General features: G+C 55.2%; 3 protein-coding genes and 1 long non-coding RNA gene across 11 annotated transcripts in view; 3 read left to right on the top strand and 1 right to left on the bottom strand.

The window, feature by feature from the left end:
* Positions 1-4,977, top strand: part of Hmgcl (3-hydroxy-3-methylglutaryl-CoA lyase) — a 28,075-nt gene extending 23,098 nt beyond the window's left edge. Inside the window, exons 8-9 of the mRNA XM_045149664.1 lie at positions 2,701-2,826; positions 4,335-4,977. Of these exons, the coding sequence (XP_045005599.1) occupies positions 2,701-2,826; positions 4,335-4,436 (228 nt within the window). The 3' untranslated portion in view covers positions 4,437-4,977. The remainder of the gene's footprint in view (positions 1-2,700; positions 2,827-4,334) is intronic.
* Positions 4,978-8,587: 3,610 nt separating this feature from the next.
* On the top strand, positions 8,588-12,790 carry Gale (UDP-galactose-4-epimerase). Of its 6 annotated transcripts, none has more exons than XM_045149258.1 (11): positions 8,588-8,672; positions 10,129-10,340; positions 10,420-10,535; positions 10,624-10,737; positions 10,996-11,172; positions 11,439-11,552; positions 11,630-11,696; positions 11,789-11,874; positions 11,963-12,040; positions 12,202-12,316; positions 12,412-12,790. In XM_045149258.1, the coding sequence occupies exons 2-11, from the start codon at positions 10,220-10,222 to the stop codon at positions 12,468-12,470; spliced, it is 1,047 nt and encodes a 348-aa protein (XP_045005193.1). In that variant the 5' UTR covers positions 8,588-8,672; positions 10,129-10,219; the 3' UTR covers positions 12,471-12,790. The 6 variants fall into 6 exon arrangements, with proteins under 6 accessions (XP_045005193.1, XP_045005195.1, XP_045005194.1 ...); XM_045149260.1 differs by having other exon boundaries at positions 8,604-8,668; XM_045149259.1 differs by lacking the exon at positions 8,588-8,672 and adding an exon at positions 8,844-9,071.
* Positions 12,791-12,856: 66 nt separating this feature from the next.
* On the bottom strand, positions 12,857-17,219 carry Lypla2 (lysophospholipase 2). 3 transcript variants are annotated; one of them, XM_045149263.1, is made up of 11 exons: positions 17,071-17,141; positions 16,274-16,356; positions 15,550-15,655; positions 15,297-15,328; positions 15,126-15,191; positions 14,604-14,651; positions 14,445-14,515; positions 14,226-14,299; positions 14,049-14,150; positions 13,771-13,944; positions 12,857-13,691 (listed from the first exon to the last, which is right to left on the bottom strand). In XM_045149263.1, the coding sequence occupies exons 3-11, from the start codon at positions 15,625-15,627 to the stop codon at positions 13,641-13,643; spliced, it is 696 nt and encodes a 231-aa protein (XP_045005198.1). In that variant the 5' UTR covers positions 15,628-15,655; positions 16,274-16,356; positions 17,071-17,141; the 3' UTR covers positions 12,857-13,640. The 3 variants fall into 3 exon arrangements, with proteins under 3 accessions (XP_045005198.1, XP_045005199.1, XP_004657577.1); XM_045149264.1 differs by having other exon boundaries at positions 16,274-16,362; positions 17,071-17,117; XM_004657520.3 differs by lacking the exon at positions 16,274-16,356 and having other exon boundaries at positions 17,071-17,219.
* LOC123460724 lies at positions 14,443-16,948 on the top strand. The gene is made up of 3 exons (XR_006637153.1): positions 14,443-14,883; positions 15,512-16,486; positions 16,648-16,948. It is a non-coding gene; the product is annotated as an uncharacterized LOC123460724 (long non-coding RNA).
* Positions 17,220-17,837: the final 618 nt, after the last annotated feature.

The following is a 17,837-nucleotide window of genomic DNA, read 5'->3' as shown; positions in this document are numbered from 1 at the left end:
CTACTGCCAACATCTGGTGCTGGGAATCTGGGGCCAGTTGCAAGCAGAGCTGCTCAGGAGCCTGGCATCAGGGATGGGGAACTAGGCGGTATTTTGGCCATGCCTGCAGGTGGTGCCCATGCAGTCAAAGCTGCACCAGCACCCACAGGGTCTTCAGCTATGAGGGCTTCAGGTGGAATGTGCTTCTCTCTGCCGCTGCCCTCACCGCTTGTCGTGTTTGCACCCAGCCTACACCCCTGAGCATAGGTGGGGAACGATTACTCAAGGAACTGTGACACCAGGGCAGTTGGCAGAGACTGCTTCCCAGCCAATCACTCAGTGAGCCCAAGCAGCCTGCTTATGTAGGTAGCCAAGAAGTGGGGCTCAAACCAGTCACAGCCTTGCATCAGTCACAGTAGTCCCTCCATCAGGGGAAGTGCTCCCCTTCTGGCCAAGGTGGAAATGGTTCATTGTGCTTGGAAAAAGTGATCAGGACTTTCAGACAGCCCTGGTGCACTTCATAGTGGGCCATCAACTGGTCTTTGCATAGTTGCTTCAAGGCCCCTGTGGAGTGTGACTAGTGCTTATAAAAGACCACCTGCTGTGAAGTCTGATGGTCCTTCCACTCAAAGCAGCATGGGCTGGAGAGATGGCTTAGTGGTTAAGCACTTGCCTGTGAAGCCTAAGGACCCCAGTTCGAGGCTCGATTCCCCAGGACCCACGTTAGCCAGATGCACAAGGAGGCACACGCATCTGGAGTTCGTTTGCAGTGGCTGGAGGCCCTGGCGTGCCCATTCTCTCTCTCTCTCTCTCTCTTTCCGTCTGTCGCTCTCAAATAAATAAATAAAAATATTTAAAAATAAATAAATAAACAAAAAAAGCAGCATGGGCAGCAAGAGTTCTGCAGCTGCCAGTTAGGGAGTCAGATTGCCCCACCCCCAGCATCTTTGCTTACTTAAAGGAAAATAAGTCTCAGAAACAGTGCTGAAAATAGAAATTTAGCTGGGTGTAACTCACACCTTTAATCAGAACACTCATTTGGGAGGCTGAGGTAGGAGGATCCCTGTGAGTTGGAGGTCAGCCTGTGTTGTAGTCAGGTTCGCATTGCTGGTAGAAATCACCCAATCAAGAGCAGCTTGTGGGAAAAAGAGGTTTATTTTGGCTTACAGGCTCAAGGGAAAGCTCCATGATGGCATGAGCAGAGGATGGACACCACCCTCTGGCCAACATAAGGTGGACAATAGCAACAGGAATGTGTGCCAAACAGTGGCAAGGGGAAACTGGCTATAACACCCATAATCCCACCCCCAACAATGCACTGTCTCCAGGAGGTGTTAATTCCCAAGTCTCCATCAGGTGGGAACCTAGCATTCAGAACACCTAAGTTTGTAGGGGACACCTGAATCAAACCTCCACAGCCTGGGCTACAGAGTGAGTTCCAGGTTAGCCTGGGCTAGAGTGAGACTCTGCCTCAAAACAACAACTAGATAGTTTGCTAGAGAGAGATTCTTAGAGAATTTGTCATCACCGGGCGTGGTGGCGCACGCCTTTAATCCCAGCACTCCTGAGGCAGAAGTAGGAGGATCTTCATGAGTTCGAGGTCACCCTGAGCTAACGTGAGACCCTACCTTGAAAAACAAAAAAAACAAACAAAAAATGAACTTGTCAATAACCCTGATAGTGATTTATAAGATGTAATATTGCTTAACCATAATTAACACCTTCCCAGTGGTCAGGGAGAGGTGGGTCACCCTGATCTGTCTCAGCTACAGAGGTCATCTTCTCAGAAGACTGAGCATGGAGGAGGGGCTGTGGAGCCAAGAGAGCATGGGAAGAGTGTTTAAAGACAGGGTGTTAAATGCAGAGAAGAGACTTGACCTTTGTGTTTAGCTCTATGGAGGTCACTGTGGACCCGACTAGACCTTTCTGTGGAAGAGTGGGGGTGACACATCCATTCAAGACTGGGCTCAAGAAGAATGGCAGATAGTAGAGAGAGTGCTTTTGAGGCATTTTGCTTTGAATGGGGCCAAGGACGTGGGGTTGGAGAGCTTCCAAAAGGATTTGTAAAAGGTGGGTGAGACCCCAGACTACTGTGGGAGGAAGGTCCAGCAGAGTGGGGAAGAGGCTTCAGGAACCAGAGAGGAAACTCACTGGGCGCATCCTGAAGCAAGTCAGAGTGGCCACAGGCAGCAGTGAGGAAGGGGGGGGTTGTCTGTGGATGCAGGTGCTGGATTGATGGGGCAAGTGGAGAAGTCTCTTAACTGTTGTTTCCCCTTTGAGGATGGAGGTGCCTCTGGTAGACTTGCAATGAGAGGCAATAATGAGATAGTCATTTAGGAGAGTGGGAAGTGATTGACCTTGGGAAATGGGACTAGCTCTCATGGGATTAGAGGCTCTTGTCTGTGAGTTTGGGGGGAGGGGGAGATTAGTAAACACTAGGTCTGAAATGCCAGTAGTGGGAGGGGTAGGATGGTGGCCTGGAAGGGCCTGTGAGGATGTGCCCTTGAGCTAAGACCCAAACACCAGCAGAGGGAGCAGTGTAGGCATAGGAGACTGGCTGGATTCCAGGAATGGAGAGAACCACTGACCCTCAGTGGGATTTTCACTGGACAGAATCAGAGCAAAGAGAATTTCAGGCCACAAAGGAAGGAGGCTGACAAGGAGCAGCTCCTGACACTCCGCTCTCCACTGGCCACCCTGTTTCACCACCCTTGTTTCCAGATGGGAGTGAGTGTCGTGGACTCATCTGTGGCGGGACTTGGAGGCTGCCCCTATGCACAGGGGGCATCAGGGAACTTGGCCACTGAGGACCTGGTCTACATGTTGTCTGGCTTGGGCATTCACACGGTAAGCTTGCCTGCCCCCTGCTGGCTACAGCCCTGAACTGGCCAGCGTGATGGATGTGTTTGGGGTTGGTGGAGGATTAGAAAGGGGAATGTAGCAGGGGATTGTGGTGATTTTGTGTTTCTGAAGTAGCAGAGAAGAGTCTCAGGCAGTCATCTATGTAGAAGAGACCTCTGGCCTGGAGAAATGGGCCTGAGTATCCTGGGTGTGTTTGAAGGAATAACATGGGGCTCAACACTGGGAGGGCCTTGGTTGGTGGCCTGGAAGGGCCTGAGGAAGCAGCCAAAGACTGAAACCCAAAGTGCAAGGAAGAGGCAACCATGAAGGGAACAAGGAGGAAGATAGCCCAGCAGAGGAAGCAGTGGAGGCAGAAGAGACTCAAGTGTGGTTGAACCTGACTGTGGACATGAGCACGGGAAGGCCCGAGTCTCGGAATGCTGCCTCTGTCTGGGTTCTGGGAGGCCCCAGGAAGTATGAAGAGAGTCCTGACGGGTCAGCTTTGTGACCCGCAGCGAGTCGCTTCCCTCTGAGCCTGCTTTGCTCTTAGTAAAATGAGGACAGTGGAATTATAGTCCCCTTCCCCCCCCCCCCATGCCACCAGCCTGTAGAGACCTCAGGATGGCATAGTCGTCATGTAGTTTAAAACCCAGTTCTGGCCAGGTGTGGTGGCACACACCTTTAATCCCTGCACTCAAGAGGCAGCAGTAGGATCGCTATGGCTTCAGGGCCACCCTGAGACTACATAGTGGATTTCAGGTCAGCCTGGGCTAGACTGAGATCCTACCTCAGAAGAAATTAATAAAACATAAAATGTCCCTTATTGGCTTTGTGACCTTCCAAACCTGAGTAGTAAGAGTAAAATAGCACCTATCTCACAGACTGCATTAAGAATTAAGAAAATGCAAAAAAAAAGAAAAAGTGCATGGCTTGAGGTGTAACTCAGTGGTAAGGCTCCGAGTTCAATTCTCAGCACCAAAAGAAACTACATAGAGTGCTTAGCATATGCAATGTGCATAAGTGGTGGGGGGCGGGGGAAGCTGCTGTTACAGATGCTGTCGAGAGGTGTTGCTTTGTTTAGCATGAGCAAGGCTCTGGGTGCCATTGTCAGCCCAGAAAACGAACAAAGTTTTACCTATGGACCAACCCCTCGAGATTCATGAGGTCCCTTTTCTGCTGGTGGCCCCACAAATCACTATAAGGGGTTGTTAGAAAAAGTAACCCTTTGGCCAGAAGGACTGGAAGGATTGCCATGAGTTCGAGGCCACCCTGAGACTCCATAGTGAATACCAGGTCAGCCTGGGCTAGAGTGAGACCCTACCTCAAAAAAAGAAAAAAGAAAAAAGAGCCCTAGGTGGCAGGTAGACACAGCCTCATAGGCAGTTGGTTGCCACTTCTGGAACACGCTCCTGTTGATTGTCTTCTCCTCTTTCATGCCACAGTTGTCTAGTCTGTCATCTCCCCGAGTGTTGAGGGATGTGCCTTGACTTACCACATCCTCTTGTTTCTCCAAGGGCGTAAACCTCCAGAAGCTGCTGGAAGCAGGGGACTTTATCTGCCAAGCCCTGAACAGGAAAACCAGCTCCAAAGTGGCACAAGCTACCTGTAAACTCTGAACCCCTTGCCTACCCACTCTGGGGGTCTCTGGGAGGATGGCATGCCTGGGTGATTCCTGGCTGGGGATGGAAATGAGAATTAAATTAAAAGGAGCGGGTACCACACAGGTCTGTCTTCTGGCAGAAAGAGATGAGAGGGCAGAGGAGTCACCTGGCCTCTGGCCCTCCCTGCCAGGCCTGAGGCTGAACAAGGCAGCCTTGGGGGCTCCATGTCTCCCTTCACTGTAGACCTGCCCCCACAGAGGTGCTTTCCTGAACACACCCAGGAACCTGCTTGGGATGGCCCTTGGTCTCCTGGGTGATTCTGCCAGCTGATTGACCTCTGCAGCTCCACTCTGCCATGGCTGTGGGCCCCTGCTTCTATACTTCCAAGGACAGGGCATGGTGACTTTTCCCAAGCTAGCAGAGCGCGTTTGCTGAAAGGGACGAGGGTTGAGCTTCTGTGATGGCCTTTTGCCAACTGCAGCATCTCTGGAAAATCTCCACTCTGAACATGATTTTGAAAAACTGCTTACATAATTAAAGGTTTAATTTTCCAGTACGCAGTCATGCAAATGTGTGTGATTATGGGTAGAGCAAAGTCATCCTGAGGGGAAATGAGGCTGTGAACTGGTTTATATCTAGGTTTCTTCCCTGTCTCTGCACATGCCCCGTCTAGTTACTGCTAGCCAGGGCTAAGGGCTAACTCCTGAGACCACCAGTGCTGGGGGCAGACCAGGGTATCCAAAAGGGTTGTTTTCTGAGCCCTTCCACCATCCATGGTGGAATGTTGACCAGCCCAGCATGTCTTGGCCAAGGCAGTTGCATAAGTTCCCAGAAAGGCATCAATGCCCTAGAATCCCAACCCTAAGCAAAGTGTTACAAGCCAATGACAAGAGGTAGCTGATCTGGCAAGCCCAGGGCACTCCTGGAAGTAAACACACCCCATGTCCTTAATGCTTGTCCTGTGTTCTTTCTCAGGTCTCCTCAGTAATCACAAGTTCATACACATCATTCTTTAGCCTGTCCCCCTCCCCACAGTCTAACTTATCTAGAGTCTTTTATATCTTGGGCTGGCCTTGAACTTTGTAACGGATGACCTTGAACTTCAGTCCTCCTCGTGCCTGTGCCTCAACCTCCTGAATGCTGCTGTTTCATGCATGCACCTGTCCTTTTTGTTTGTTTGTTTGTTTTTTGGTTTTTCAAGGTAGGGTCTCACTGTAGCCCAGGTTGGCCTGGAATTCATTCTGTATTCTCAGGGTGGCCTCGAACTCAGAGCAATCCTCCTACCTCTGCCTCCTGAGTGCTGAGATTAAAGCCATGTGCCACCATGCCCGGTTTTTTAAATACATTTTTTAAACTTTGTATTTTATTTTAGAGAGAGAGCAAGTGGCAGATAAGGGATTGGGTACCCCAAAACCTTCAGCCCCTGCAAATGAACTCCAGACACATGTGCCATCTTGTGCCTCTGGCTTATATGGGTCCTGGAGAATTGATCTGGGTCCCTTGGCTTTGTAGGCAAGCGCCCTAACTGCTAAGCCATCTCTCCAGCCCAGCCCAGCCCAGCCCAGCCCTTTAAAAAAAAAAACAAAACTTTAGGGCTGGAGAGATGGCTTAGCGGTTAAACACTTGCCTGTGAAGCCTAAGGACCCCGGTTCAAGGCTCGGTTCCCCAGGCCCCACGTTAGCCAGATGCACAAGGGGGTGCATGCATCTGGAGTTCATTTGCAGTGGCTAGAAGCCCTGGTGCGCCCATTCTCTTTCTCTCCCTCTTTCTCTTTCTGTTGCTCTCAAATAGATAAATAAAAATAAACAAAAAAATGAAAAAAAACTTTAATTTTTATTTTATTTATTTGAGAGAGAGAAAGAATGGACACACCAGGGCCTTCAGCCACTGTAAATGAACTGCAGACACATGTGCCCCTTTGTGCATCTGGCTTACATGGGTCCTGGAGAGTTGAATTAGGATCCTTTGGCTTTGCAGGCAAACGCCTTAACTGCTAAGCCATCTCTCCAGCCCCCATTCTTTATTGACATGTATTTCTATTTTATTCACCCTCCCATTACCTTCTCCTTCCCCTTCCCACCGAACTCTTCTCAACTAGTCCCACTTCTGTTCTCATGTCCTTTTTTGTTTGTGACCCACTGAGTTTAATTAGGGTTATCCATTCTCAAAGCCAATCAAAAAGCAATTGGTGGGCTGGAGAGATGGCTTAGCGGTTAAGCGCTTGCCTGTGAAGCCTAAGGACCCCGGTTCGAGGCTCGGTTCCCCAGGTCCCAGGTTAGCCAGATGCACAAGGGGGCGCACATGTCTGGAGTTCGTTTGCAGGGGCTGGAAGCCCTGGTGCACCCATTCTCTCCCTCTTCCTCTGTCTTTCTCTCTGTCTGTCGCTCTCAAATAAATAAATAAAAAATGACCAAGAAAATATTAAAAAACAAAAACAAAAAACAAAAAGCAATTGGTTACTCCTACAACAGTTGTACCACTATTGCATCCATGGGCACATTTTGCCTGGTAGGTCCATTATGTAGCATGCAGGGTCCACTACTGGGTAAGACTGTTGACTCTTCTCCTGTAGCCACCTGCATGGCACCTTCTGGCACTATGAAAACTAGACAGCTTGATTTCTCTTTATCTTGCAGTCAGTGTGTGGTGTCTTCAGCAATAGGGTCTTACCACAGATATTTCTGGTGGGCAACCAACAGCAATCGCAATAGCTTATATTGTTGGGGAGGGAGCTCAGGAACCTCCCTGACCAACAACATATAGGGAAGTTTATCTACCACTGACACTGGCTTTTTTAAAAAAAATTATTTATTTATTTGAGAGCGACAGACATAGAGAGAAAGACGGATAGAGGGAGAGAGAGAGAATGGGCGTGCCAGGGCTTCCAGCCTCTGCAAACGAACTCCAGACGCGTGCGCCCCCTTGTGCATCTGGCTAACGTGGGACCTGGGGAACCGAGCCTCGAACCGGGGTCCTTAGGCTTCACAGGCAAGCGCTTAACCGCTAAGCCATCTCTCCAGCCCGGCTATTTATTTATTTATTTATTGTTTTAAATAACCTCTGGCTTCTGTGAGCAGCATTATCCTCCCAAGTCCTGGGATTAAAGGCATGATACACCACTATGCTACACCACTATGCCCAGATCTTAATTTTTTAAATTTTTTTTTGTTTATTTGACAGAGAGAATGGGCATGCCAAGGCCTCCAGCCACCGTAAACTTGCTCCAGACGTGTGTGCCCCCTTGTGCATCTGGCTAACATGGGTCCTGGGGAAGAGAACTAGGGTCCTTTGGCTTTGCAGGCAAATGATTTAACCACTAAGCCATCCCTTTAGTCTTGTGCATCTGGTTGTATGTGGGTACTAGGAAATCAAACTTGGGTGGGCAGGCAGACTTTGCAGACAAACGCCTTTAACAACTCTTACAAACTTTGTTTTTTCGAGGTAGGGTCTTGCACTAGCCCAGACTGACCTAGAATGCACTAATGTAATCTCAGGGTGGCCTCGAACTCATGGTGATCCTCCTACCTCTGCCTCCCGAGTGCTGGGATTAAAGGCGTGTGCCACCATGCCCGGCACCTCTTTTAAACAGAACAACAAAATTATCCTAAAGGGCAGGCAGGTGCAAACACCTTTCCCAACGGGCGGGGGCCAGCTCTAGCTTGTGCATACTCAGGGAAAGCAAGACAATTTCTACAGCCACTCTAATCGTTCCTTCCCAGCTCATTCTGTTCCCAAACTGGACTGCCAGGCTGCAGCCCTGATGGCCTCAGCAACGCCATGCACCCGGGCCGCCCAATGTCTTCTCGCTCCTTGCCAGGCTTCACGAAGAGTTTGGGAGAAATCTCCAGAGAGCTTCAACGCCTACGTCTAGAATTAGGGACAAGGCTCATTGGCTGACTGGGTGTGTGATCCTTGACCCTTCAGGGTACCACTGCCGGAGAAGGGGCAGGAGGCACGTCCCCGAAGGACAGCTGCCCTCCCTGGACCATTCCTCTGCTACCTCAAGGTCACGTGACGGTGCCCAGGCCGCCCACTTCCGCTTTCCGTGACGGTGCACTGAGCGATTGCGTACAAACTGCAAGGAACTTTTGTCCTGCTAGGACCCCGTAGTGTCTGTAACTGAATGGACACGTTTTATCGAAGGCGTGGCGGGGGCGGGACCCGGATGGGCTGTCAGGTCTTAAAGGGCCAGCCGCTCCGCGCGGGAGGTGGCGCCGCTGGAATCTGCGCGGGACGTACGATCGCCGGCAGGTTTGGGAGGCGGGACCGAGGGCTGGATGGGCTCAGAAGGGTCGGGTGGTCGGCCGAGAGCGGGGGAGGTCCAAGAGAGCCGGGCTGCGTTCCGAGCAGTCACGCAGATCCGGGCCCGCCCCTTCTCGCGCTTCCCGCTGCCGAGGCGGGGGCGATGCGGGTTCATTCATTCGGAGCCCGACTCCAAGCTCGCGCTCCAAGTTCCTGCGCTCCAGGCTCACGTCCCCCTCCCTCCCTCCATCGTACAGACTGGGGAAACTGAGGAGGCTGTAGCTGAGCCGGGTCACTCCCTGGGTCCGGGTTGTAGCCGTCCTCGGCTCAGCCCCCGGCCACCCCCGTCCCCCTTGTCGCCGCGATCGATCGCTCTCCGCCGCCGTGCGGGGTGCTCGGTGGGGAGAGGTGAGCGCTTCCCCCTAGTCCAGAGGCTCAGGCCGCCTCTCACTAGCCGTGTGACCTCGGGTGAATTACTTCACTCTGACCCTGGTACCTTTCCCTGTAAAGTGTCAGGGGAACACCTGCCTCATCAAGATATGGGGAGGATTCAGGAAGATAACAGAGGTATTGGGGGTACTGATCCTGGCACGCGGCGGGCTTTCAGTCCAGTAGGGTGGGGCAAGATGAGCCCAGAAATGGTTTGAGGCAGCCTAGAGGAAGGTGGTAGCAGCCAGGTCCCGGGAATGAAAGGCCTCAGTGTCTGGTCTTCCGCCCCGCCCCCTTCCCTGCAGAGTTTGCTCAGGGCGGGGAGGCACACCTGGCAGTGGAACGCAGGCCCAAGTCCACGTCGTCCACTAGCCCACCCGGTGCCAGCCACAGTTGGTTGGAATCCTTCGCTCCAAGCTGGGAGTGACCCTGTTGGTCCTGGCATGGGCTGAGGCTGAACCACTGGCCGTTGGGTGTTGGTGGTGTGGCAGCCCCAGAGCTGGGCTCAGACTGCCTGGTTGAGGACCCCACCCTTGAGTCCATCTGGCATATTTTCTACTTCCTCTCAGCTGACCCCTGAAAAGAGGAGAGGGAAGGACTGCCTGGAAACACTAGGTATTAGTCACAGAATCCAGGAGCCATTTGCCACCTAGTAATGGTGGAGGCTCAAGTCTTAGTGGAGAGGCTCCTTCCAGAGATCCTGAAGCCCTGTCCTGCTGACTTGAACATGCGGGGGACTGCCCAGTCTCCAGACACTGTGGCAGGAAGTGTGTGTGCTCCAAGTTCATCTTCCCAACACTGAGTCAGTGGTAGAAAATATGGTACATATGTTTGTTTTCCACATGTACTAGGTGGCAGGCCTTTGCAATGACCTCGTCCCTACCATGTGGTGTGTACAGTCTTAAGAGGTGGAAACTGGCATTGAAAGGGTTGCAAAGCTTCAACCCCTGAAGCCAGAAAGCGACAGTACCCAGAGGAGCCGGGCTGACACTGGAGCCACCCGTTAAACTAGGGCCCACTGCTGTGTCTCTTCTAGGTGACGGCAGGGGCCTAGCATCCACCTGGAGGGAGGACCTGACTGTGCAGCCCAAGCCACCTCTCAGACTCTGCGTCCCTGGCCAGGTGCCATGGCAGAAAAGGTGCTGGTAACAGGCGGAGCTGGCTACATCGGTAGCCACACGGTGCTGGAGCTGCTGGAGGCCGGCTACTCACCTGTGGTCATTGACAACTTCCATAATGCCATCCGTGGTGAGTGAGGAGGGTGGGATGTGGTCGCTGGAGGGGTTGGGGGCAGGACCCCTATCTCCTGATGATGGTGGCTCACCAGGAGGGGACTCCATGCCTGAGAGCCTGCGGCGTGTTCAGGAGCTGACAGGCCGCCCTGTGGAGTTTGAGGAAATGGATATCTTGGACCAGGCAGCCCTACAGCGCCTCTTTAAGAAGGTGGGTGCTGGCTGGCTGCCAGGCAGGAGAGGTGTTGTAAAGGGCTGCACTGCAAAGCCACCCCTGACACTACCCGTCACCCCTGCAGCACAGTTTTAAAGCTGTCATCCACTTTGCCGGGCTCAAGGCTGTGGGCGAATCAGTGCAGAAGCCCCTGGACTATTACCGAGTTAACCTGACAGGGACTATCCAACTTCTGGAGGTAAGAGGATGGGGATGCAGACCCCAGGAAGGCCCCAGCCGGGCCCCAAACTGGCATGCCAGCTACAATAAGGGCCTGTGTGGGCGAGTCAGGCAAGGCCCAGGCTATACCATCTTAGACATATGCCTTTCTTTACCTCCCAGCCTGGTTCCTTCTCTATAAATGAGTGCCCATCACCTCAGCCCCACCCTCAGGGTGGAGTAACCAGTGGGACTAATGCGTGAGCCACAGGCCACTGACCCTCCCCTCCACGGCCAGATCATGAGGGCCCACGGAGTGAAGAACCTGGTGTTCAGCAGCTCAGCCACGGTGTACGGGAACCCCCAGTACCTGCCTCTGGATGAGGCGCACCCAACTGGGGGCTGTACCAACCCCTATGGCAAGTCCAAGTTCTTCATTGAAGAGATGATCCGGGACCTGTGCCGGGCAGACACGGTAAGGTCCCTTCCCCAGCCCTGGCTCTGCTCACTGGACTCCTCACAGCCCCCCTGAGGCTGGAGTTGGGATCCTGAGCACCTTCTCCTCAAGGAGGCTGAGGCTCAGAAGTGGCAGTGGCTTGCCCAGTGGCACAGTACTGGCAGGGAGGGCCCCATCCCTTGCTCATCTCCATAGAGAACACGGACATAGATGGGCTATAGGGCTGTGATTCAGCCGGGGTGCACTGCCTTTGCGGGCCCTGCGGTCTCACATTCACCCCACAGGCCTGGAATGCAGTGCTGCTTCGGTACTTCAACCCCACGGGTGCCCATGCCTCCGGCCGCATTGGCGAGGATCCCCAGGGCATTCCCAACAACCTCATGCCATACGTTTCCCAGGTAGGGGGGAAGAGTCCTAGGGTGGCCCAGGAGTGATGCCAGAGACACTTGAGGAGCTGACCTAACCTCTGCCCTAGGTGGCAATTGGGCGACGGGAAGCCCTGAATGTCTTTGGTGATGACTATGCCACTGAGGATGGCACAGGTGAGCTAGAACTTGGAGGATCCAGGAACTGGGAACAAGAAGAAGATCAAAGTGGGACAAACTCCCCATACTCCCACCTTTTTCCTCTGCAGGTGTCCGGGATTACATCCATGTGGTGGATCTGGCCAAGGGCCACATCGCGGCCTTGAAAAAGCTGAAGGAGCAGTGTGGCTGCCGGGTAGGAGCAAAGGGGTTGGTTCCTGTGCAAATGGGCGCAGAGGGGTAGCTGGTCCACCCCCTTCCATAACCTCTACTTTCCTGGGCAGATCTACAACCTAGGGACTGGCACAGGCTACTCGGTGCTACAGATGGTCCAAGCCATGGAAAAGGCCTCAGGGAAGAAGGTAGGCGCAGCCTCTTACCGCAATCAGAGCAAAAGTGCCCCAGCATGGAGTGTGGGGTGCTGCAGTGATACTGATCTGCACTTGCATTTCCTGAAGACCTGGCTGGCACTAGGGGAGCCCCAGAGCCCCTCTCCACTAAGCTCCCACCACCTCCCTCACAGATCCCGTACAAGGTGGTAGCCCGGCGGGAAGGTGATGTGGCTGCCTGTTACGCTAACCCCAGCCTGGCACACGAGGAGCTGGGCTGGACAGCGGCTTTGGGACTAGACAGGATGTGTGAGTGTGGGCCTGACCCAGGAGAGGGAGGGCTCCAAAGATCACTCTGCTCTGGGTTGGCCTGGGCAGCTCCTGACTACCCATGTCTGTCGCAGGTGAAGATCTATGGCGCTGGCAGAAGCAGAATCCTTCAGGCTTTGGAGCACAGGCCTAAGGACCTCCTACCATGGACCAGAAAAGGAAGAGAGGCAGCTGCCCCTGCTCTCCAGCCTCTGACAAGACCCTGCACCCCAGCACTCTGTGGCCGAGCTGAAGCTGCCCTACCTCAACCCCAGCTGGTCGCTCAGCCCTCCAGGCAGGAAACCTGGGCTCCACTGACCAGATGTCAGGGTTTCTCCCAAGGGTGCAGGAGCTCATAGGACCATCAGATTGGATGAAGGGGCAGGGTTCTGGGACCACAGCCTCCTCTCAGGCACTAACTTATACTGCTACAAGGGAGCTTTCCAAAGTATTGAAAATAAAAATGTCTTCTTATCCTGGGGCAGATTCTTGCAGATGGTCACTCCATAGCCCTTGACTGCAATCAGGCAGGCCTGAGAGTTGAGGAAGCAATTTCTGTAATTTTATTGGAATTCAGGACAAAACAAGAAAAACACCCAAAACCACATGGAGACAGAAGACAAGACACAACTCCTCCCCACCACCTCCCTGGCCCTAGAATGGGGATACGGTGGGGGTGAGACAGCCAGGGGTCCTTGGGCCTCAATCTAGCCCTGCAGGCTCCAGGCCTGTGAGGGAGAGCCATGGGAGGCAGGGCCCAGCCCCCAAGATGGGAACCACTGAGGGGAGGCCCCCAAAGGACTCTACCTCCTCACTGACATGCCTGCCCATGGACAGGCAGCCCACAGCAGCAAGGGGCCCTGGGCCATGGACACATTCATGATTGAGAAGCAGCTGCAGTGGGGCAGGAGACGCACGATTATCTGGGCAGAATCACTGGGGTAGGAGCCCAGGAGGGCCCCATGGGCCAAACCCTGAGGTCGCAGGAGGGGGCCCAAAGCGGGGCTAGTGAGTGAGGTCCTGAGTGAGTGGGTCAGCGGCTGGGCCCCTTTCTCCCGCTGCCTACAGCCCCTCCAATACTGCTGCTGGGGCCCGCCTCTGGGGAAGTGGGATAGGAAAGCAGCCCGCCCCTGCTGCAGGCTGCTAGGTGGCCAGGGCCAGCAGGGAAAGCCTGGCCACCCTCAGCTGCCTGCCCCAGAGGTCTGTGGGAAGAGGGTGGGTGGGCAAGGTGGGGAAGGAGGGGAGAGGGGCTTGACCGGCTCAGATCCAAGATAGTGCCGTGCTTATGTGCTGGGTCCCCTGGGAACTGGGGGCCAGCAGCTGGTTAGACCGGAGGCAGCAGCTTCTCGAGAAATTCCTTCACAGCTGCCATTTCCTGGGGAGAAGAGGAGACCCTGTGAGCCTCCCTGCTAGAGGGAGGAGGGAGAGGGTAAGAGCAGGATGTCCCCACTGACCTGAGGACAGGAGCTGTGCATGACACCTGGGTATGTCTTAAATTGGACCCTGGCAGGTGTGACAACAGACCGGAGCTTCTCAGCTGTCAGGGCCCCAAACCGTACAGGCACCATGGGGTCCAGTTCCCCATGGCACTGAAGAATGGCCAGGTCTTTGGCACTGCCATTGGCTGCCTGTGGACACACAGCATTCCCAGAGCTGCAGCCCAGTACCCATGCCACAAAGACCCTCAGATACGAGGGACCTGGGGCGGGGGTGGGGTGGGGGGAGAACTTACCTGGGGGAAGTTCCGGTGCAGAGGCAGCCAACAGCTCAATGCCACAATGCCAGCAAGAGGGTGGGGACAAGTGAGGGCTGTGTAGAGGGACAGAGCCCCACCCTAGAAAGAGAGAATGATGGGTCAGGAGGGCACAGCTCACCTACCCAAATCCCTTCCCATCTTTTCCCCCCTCACCTGTGAAAAGCCGCCCAGGACGATTCGATTGGCAGGAATCCCGTTCTTCATTTCGTGCTCGATCAAGGCCTTGACTGGGGGGGGGGGGATGGGGAGGGCAAGACTGGGTGGAGGAAGCTGCTGAAATCTTGAAGGGAGCCAGAAGGGCACTGCCCAGCACTTTCAGGGATAGGGAAGGGGGTGTGAGGAGGGAACGATGAGGGAGGGCTGGGGCCTTACTGTTCTCTGCAGCCTTCTTGATGCCAGCCTCATCCTCTGGCGCATCTGGGCTCAGCCCCATCAGGTCAAACCTAGGCAAGCAGAGGCAGCAGCTTCTGGAAGACCTGGCCAGCCTCTGCAGCTCCCTCAGCTCCCACCTCCCTCTAGCCCCAAACTCACCAGGAGGGCATCACCATCTTCATGTTGAGTGTCACGGGGATCCTGGGCCTGGGGAGGGGGAGGCAGAAGGGCTCATCAGGCTCAGGAGGGTTAAAGCCACAGCAAAGAGCCAGGAAGGGGGCAGAGCAGCCCTTGGGAACCCCTCCCAGCAGGCAGGGCTTGTGTTTCAGGTGTTGCCAGGCAACCTGCCACGTGGGGCTGAACGCTGTGGTTGGGGCATCAGCCGTAAGGATGGAGAAGCAGAGCCCAACGCCCCATGATGGGAGTCCAGCTCAAAGGGGTGAGTAAATGGGGAGAGGGGTACAAGAGGGCCTGTTTTAAGCAGGTCTTGGGTCTGAGAGGCCCTGAGACTGGGGGCTGGGACTAGAGCATATTCCTAGGGCTCCATGGAGCTAAGGCTAAAAATGGCCAGACTGTTCTGAGCCCAAGCCCCAGGAGGCAAAAGCCAGAAAAAAACAGGCCTAGGACTTCAGGACCACCTCTCTCGGCCACCCACCCCCCACGAGCTGGGGTGACACTCACGCATGGGGACAGATGTACTTGACGTGAGGGAGCCGGATGGAAGAGAGGGCGTCAGCCCAGCTGTGCCTGTAGGAGGGAAGGGAAAGAGGCGCTGGTGTAGGAAGGAGGGGGAGGGACCCAGGCCCTCCAGCTCTGCCTAATGAAGGAGCACCCATTCCCCAGTTCACTCACCCTGTATCTCCGAGTCCATGTAAAAAGATAACCTGGAAAAGGTTCAGAAATGGAGAGATGGAAAGAACCCCTTTAGATCCTCCAAACTGGACCCACCCCTCCTGGAACCCAGGGGACATGGGGTGGGAGACAACAGGTTATTAAACCCGAGCCTCCTGGCCTCAGGCTACTTTCTTCTCGTACTACCACCTCCATGTTTCCCACACCCCCTACAGCCAGCTGCCACCACCGAGGCTGACCCAGGAGCCCTTACCGCAGCCGTTTCCCGCTCAGCTCCAGACACGGTGGCAGCGTCGGTGAGCAGGGGAACAGACATGGTGTTACCACACATACACTGTAGGACTCCCTGCAGGCTGGGCCTGCACGGGAATGAGGGGGTTGTCAAGAGCAAGGCCAACCAGAGGGGTTCACCCAGGCCATCGGCCCCACAGAGCACACATCTTTGATCCAGGGCACAGAGAAAAAGGCAGGCGAAAAGTCTGGAGCAAGATGTTCTGGAAGCTACCTCCCATCCCAGGGCCGAGAAACAAAAGCAGCCAGCCTAGTGGTCCTTACTAGTGTCCCTTAGTTCTGACCCAACCCAAGAGCATGTGCATGCTCGAGAGAAGCCTGGGGCAGGGCTCAGTTCCAAAGGTTGGGAGGTGGTGGGGGGGGGACACAGGACATCCCCTGCTGCTTTTCCAAATCCTCTAAGCCTCTTAGTATGAACTGCCTCTTCCCTTTTCTGCAGCCCTTGGGTCTCTTAACCCCCAACTCCTGCTCTAGAGGGAAATGAAAGGGAGCAAAATGCCAAGGAAACAGGCTTCTAATCACCCTTCCCCCCCGCCTTCCCGTCCCTTCTAACCAGCCTCTATCTTCACAGCAGTTTCTGGCTCAATCAGAAATTCCCAGAGCCACTGGTGCATGTCCATGTCCTAAGAGAGCCTAAGGTCTCCCAGTCTGCCACCCCAGGCCACCAACTGGTGCTGCAAGGCTACCTGCTTTGCTACTGCCAAAGTCGCTGTTGCTGCTGCTGCTGCTGCCGCCACTGACTCCAAATGAGCCCCCAACTGAACAGGTTCTGGGACTCCCAACACAAAAGAATGTCAGGCTGGCCGGCCCCTCCCCATCCCTAGCATCCTCCAAACTCCCGGAAGCTTCCGCTACCTGCCTCTAAGTGCCTAGCCTTCACGGGGCGCCCCGCCCTCCAGGTTGGTTCCCACCCTCCAGCTCCGACCCCGACGGGCCCTCCTCGCCGTGGGAAACGATCACAGAGGATCGTGCTCCTCGAACCCTGGGGTTCCTCCTCTCCCGAGGAAAGCACCTGCCGTCCGTCCTAAGCTGGTAACCCCCACTTCCTTCTCTGCCCTAGGAACTCCCATCTCCACGCAGCGCTTCCCCCTCTGAGGGGTGTCTGCCCGCTGGACCCGGCGTTTCTCGCCTCTCTCCCCACAATGGGAACTTGGGTTCTGACCCGGAGGCACCCCTGCTCCACAGCGGTGGCATCTTCTACCCCGGGCCGGGAGCATCCGCACCTGCCCACAAAGGGGCTTGCTGCCGTGTCACCCTGGGGGAGTCCTCCGCCCACAATGGGGTCTCCCACTTCCGACCGCGAAGTGGACCCTCGGCCCGCGCGCGCAGCCCCTCGCCCGGCCCAGCTCCACTGGCCAGGTCCCCAGGACTGGACAGCGCCCGGGCGCCCGGCTCCCCGCCCCCATCCGCGGCCGCGCCGCCTCCCCGGCCCGGGACGCCGCGCCGCCGGCCGCCCGGCGCTCCCTCCCCGCCCGCCCGGTACCTCACTCCGGGGGCTTCCGAGACCGCTCGGGCGAGTCTCCCCTTTCTCCCGCACACACACACACTCTTCCCCCCTGGGCCGCCCCCGCCGGAACTTCCGTTGGAGTCCGGGGAAGCCAGCCATCGCGCTGCCGGAAGTAGCCCGGCCAGCGGTACGGAATCCGGAAGCGGGGCCGGGGCTCCTGGCTGGGCGCTGCCATGTTGCCGTGGTAGGGGCCGCTCCCCGGGATGGGGCGCTGTGCCCCGCAGCCGCTGCGCGGGGACGTCGGGATTCCCGCTTCGCTTCCACCGCCGCCCAGCCCCTCCTGAAGGAGAGGCGTTGCTCGCGCTGTTAACACCAAGTTTGCCATCTTCCCAGGCCCATGGGGCAGGGCACGCTGATGTGTGGCTCTGGGTACTCACTACTGCCCCTGGTTGTTGTTGTTGTTGAAAATGTTTTGATTATTTGAGAAAGGAAAGCGTGACAGAGAGAAGTATGGGCGTGTCAGGGCCTCCTGTCACTCCTAAGGAACTCCAGACACGTGTGCCACTTTGTGCATCTGTCTTGACGTGGGTACTGGGGAATTTAACCAGGCCACTAGGCTTTCAAGCAAGTGCCTTTAACTGCTGCACCATCTCTCCAGCTCTTGTTTTGCCTTTCTAAAACTACATTTTATTTACTTATAGCTTTTGGTCTCTTAAGAGAGCCTAAGGTCGCTAATCAGCCACCCACCCCACTAGCTGGTGCTCCCAGGTTACCTGATGCTGCTGCCACTATTGACTCCAAAT

This window comes from Jaculus jaculus, chromosome 5, assembly GCF_020740685.1.
Source record: "Jaculus jaculus isolate mJacJac1 chromosome 5, mJacJac1.mat.Y.cur, whole genome shotgun sequence".
NCBI classification, from domain to species: Eukaryota; Metazoa; Chordata; class Mammalia; order Rodentia; family Dipodidae; genus Jaculus; species Jaculus jaculus.
This window is presented reverse-complemented; position numbering and strand designations above follow the sequence as displayed.

Excerpts from the sequence above, each read along its gene's own strand:
- Gale (XM_045149258.1), top strand. The coding sequence starts at position 10,220 with ATGGCAGAAAAGGTGCTGGTAACAGGCGGAGCTGGCTACATCGGTAGC. Across the intron at positions 11,173-11,438 it reads ACCTGTGCCGGGCAGACACG|GCCTGGAATGCAGTGCTGCT; the intron begins GTAAGGTCCCTT and ends TTCACCCCACAG. Across the intron at positions 11,553-11,629 it reads TCATGCCATACGTTTCCCAG|GTGGCAATTGGGCGACGGGA; the intron begins GTAGGGGGGAAG and ends CCTCTGCCCTAG.
- Lypla2 (XM_004657520.3), bottom strand. The coding sequence starts at position 15,627 with ATGTGTGGTAACACCATGTCTGTTCCCCTGCTCACCGACGCTGCCACC. Across the intron at positions 15,192-15,296 it reads CATGGACTCGGAGATACAGG|GCACAGCTGGGCTGACGCCC; the intron begins GTGAGTGAACTG and ends TCCCTCCTACAG. Across the intron at positions 13,692-13,770 it reads TGCACAGCTCCTGTCCTCAG|GAAATGGCAGCTGTGAAGGA; the intron begins GTCAGTGGGGAC and ends TCTTCTCCCCAG.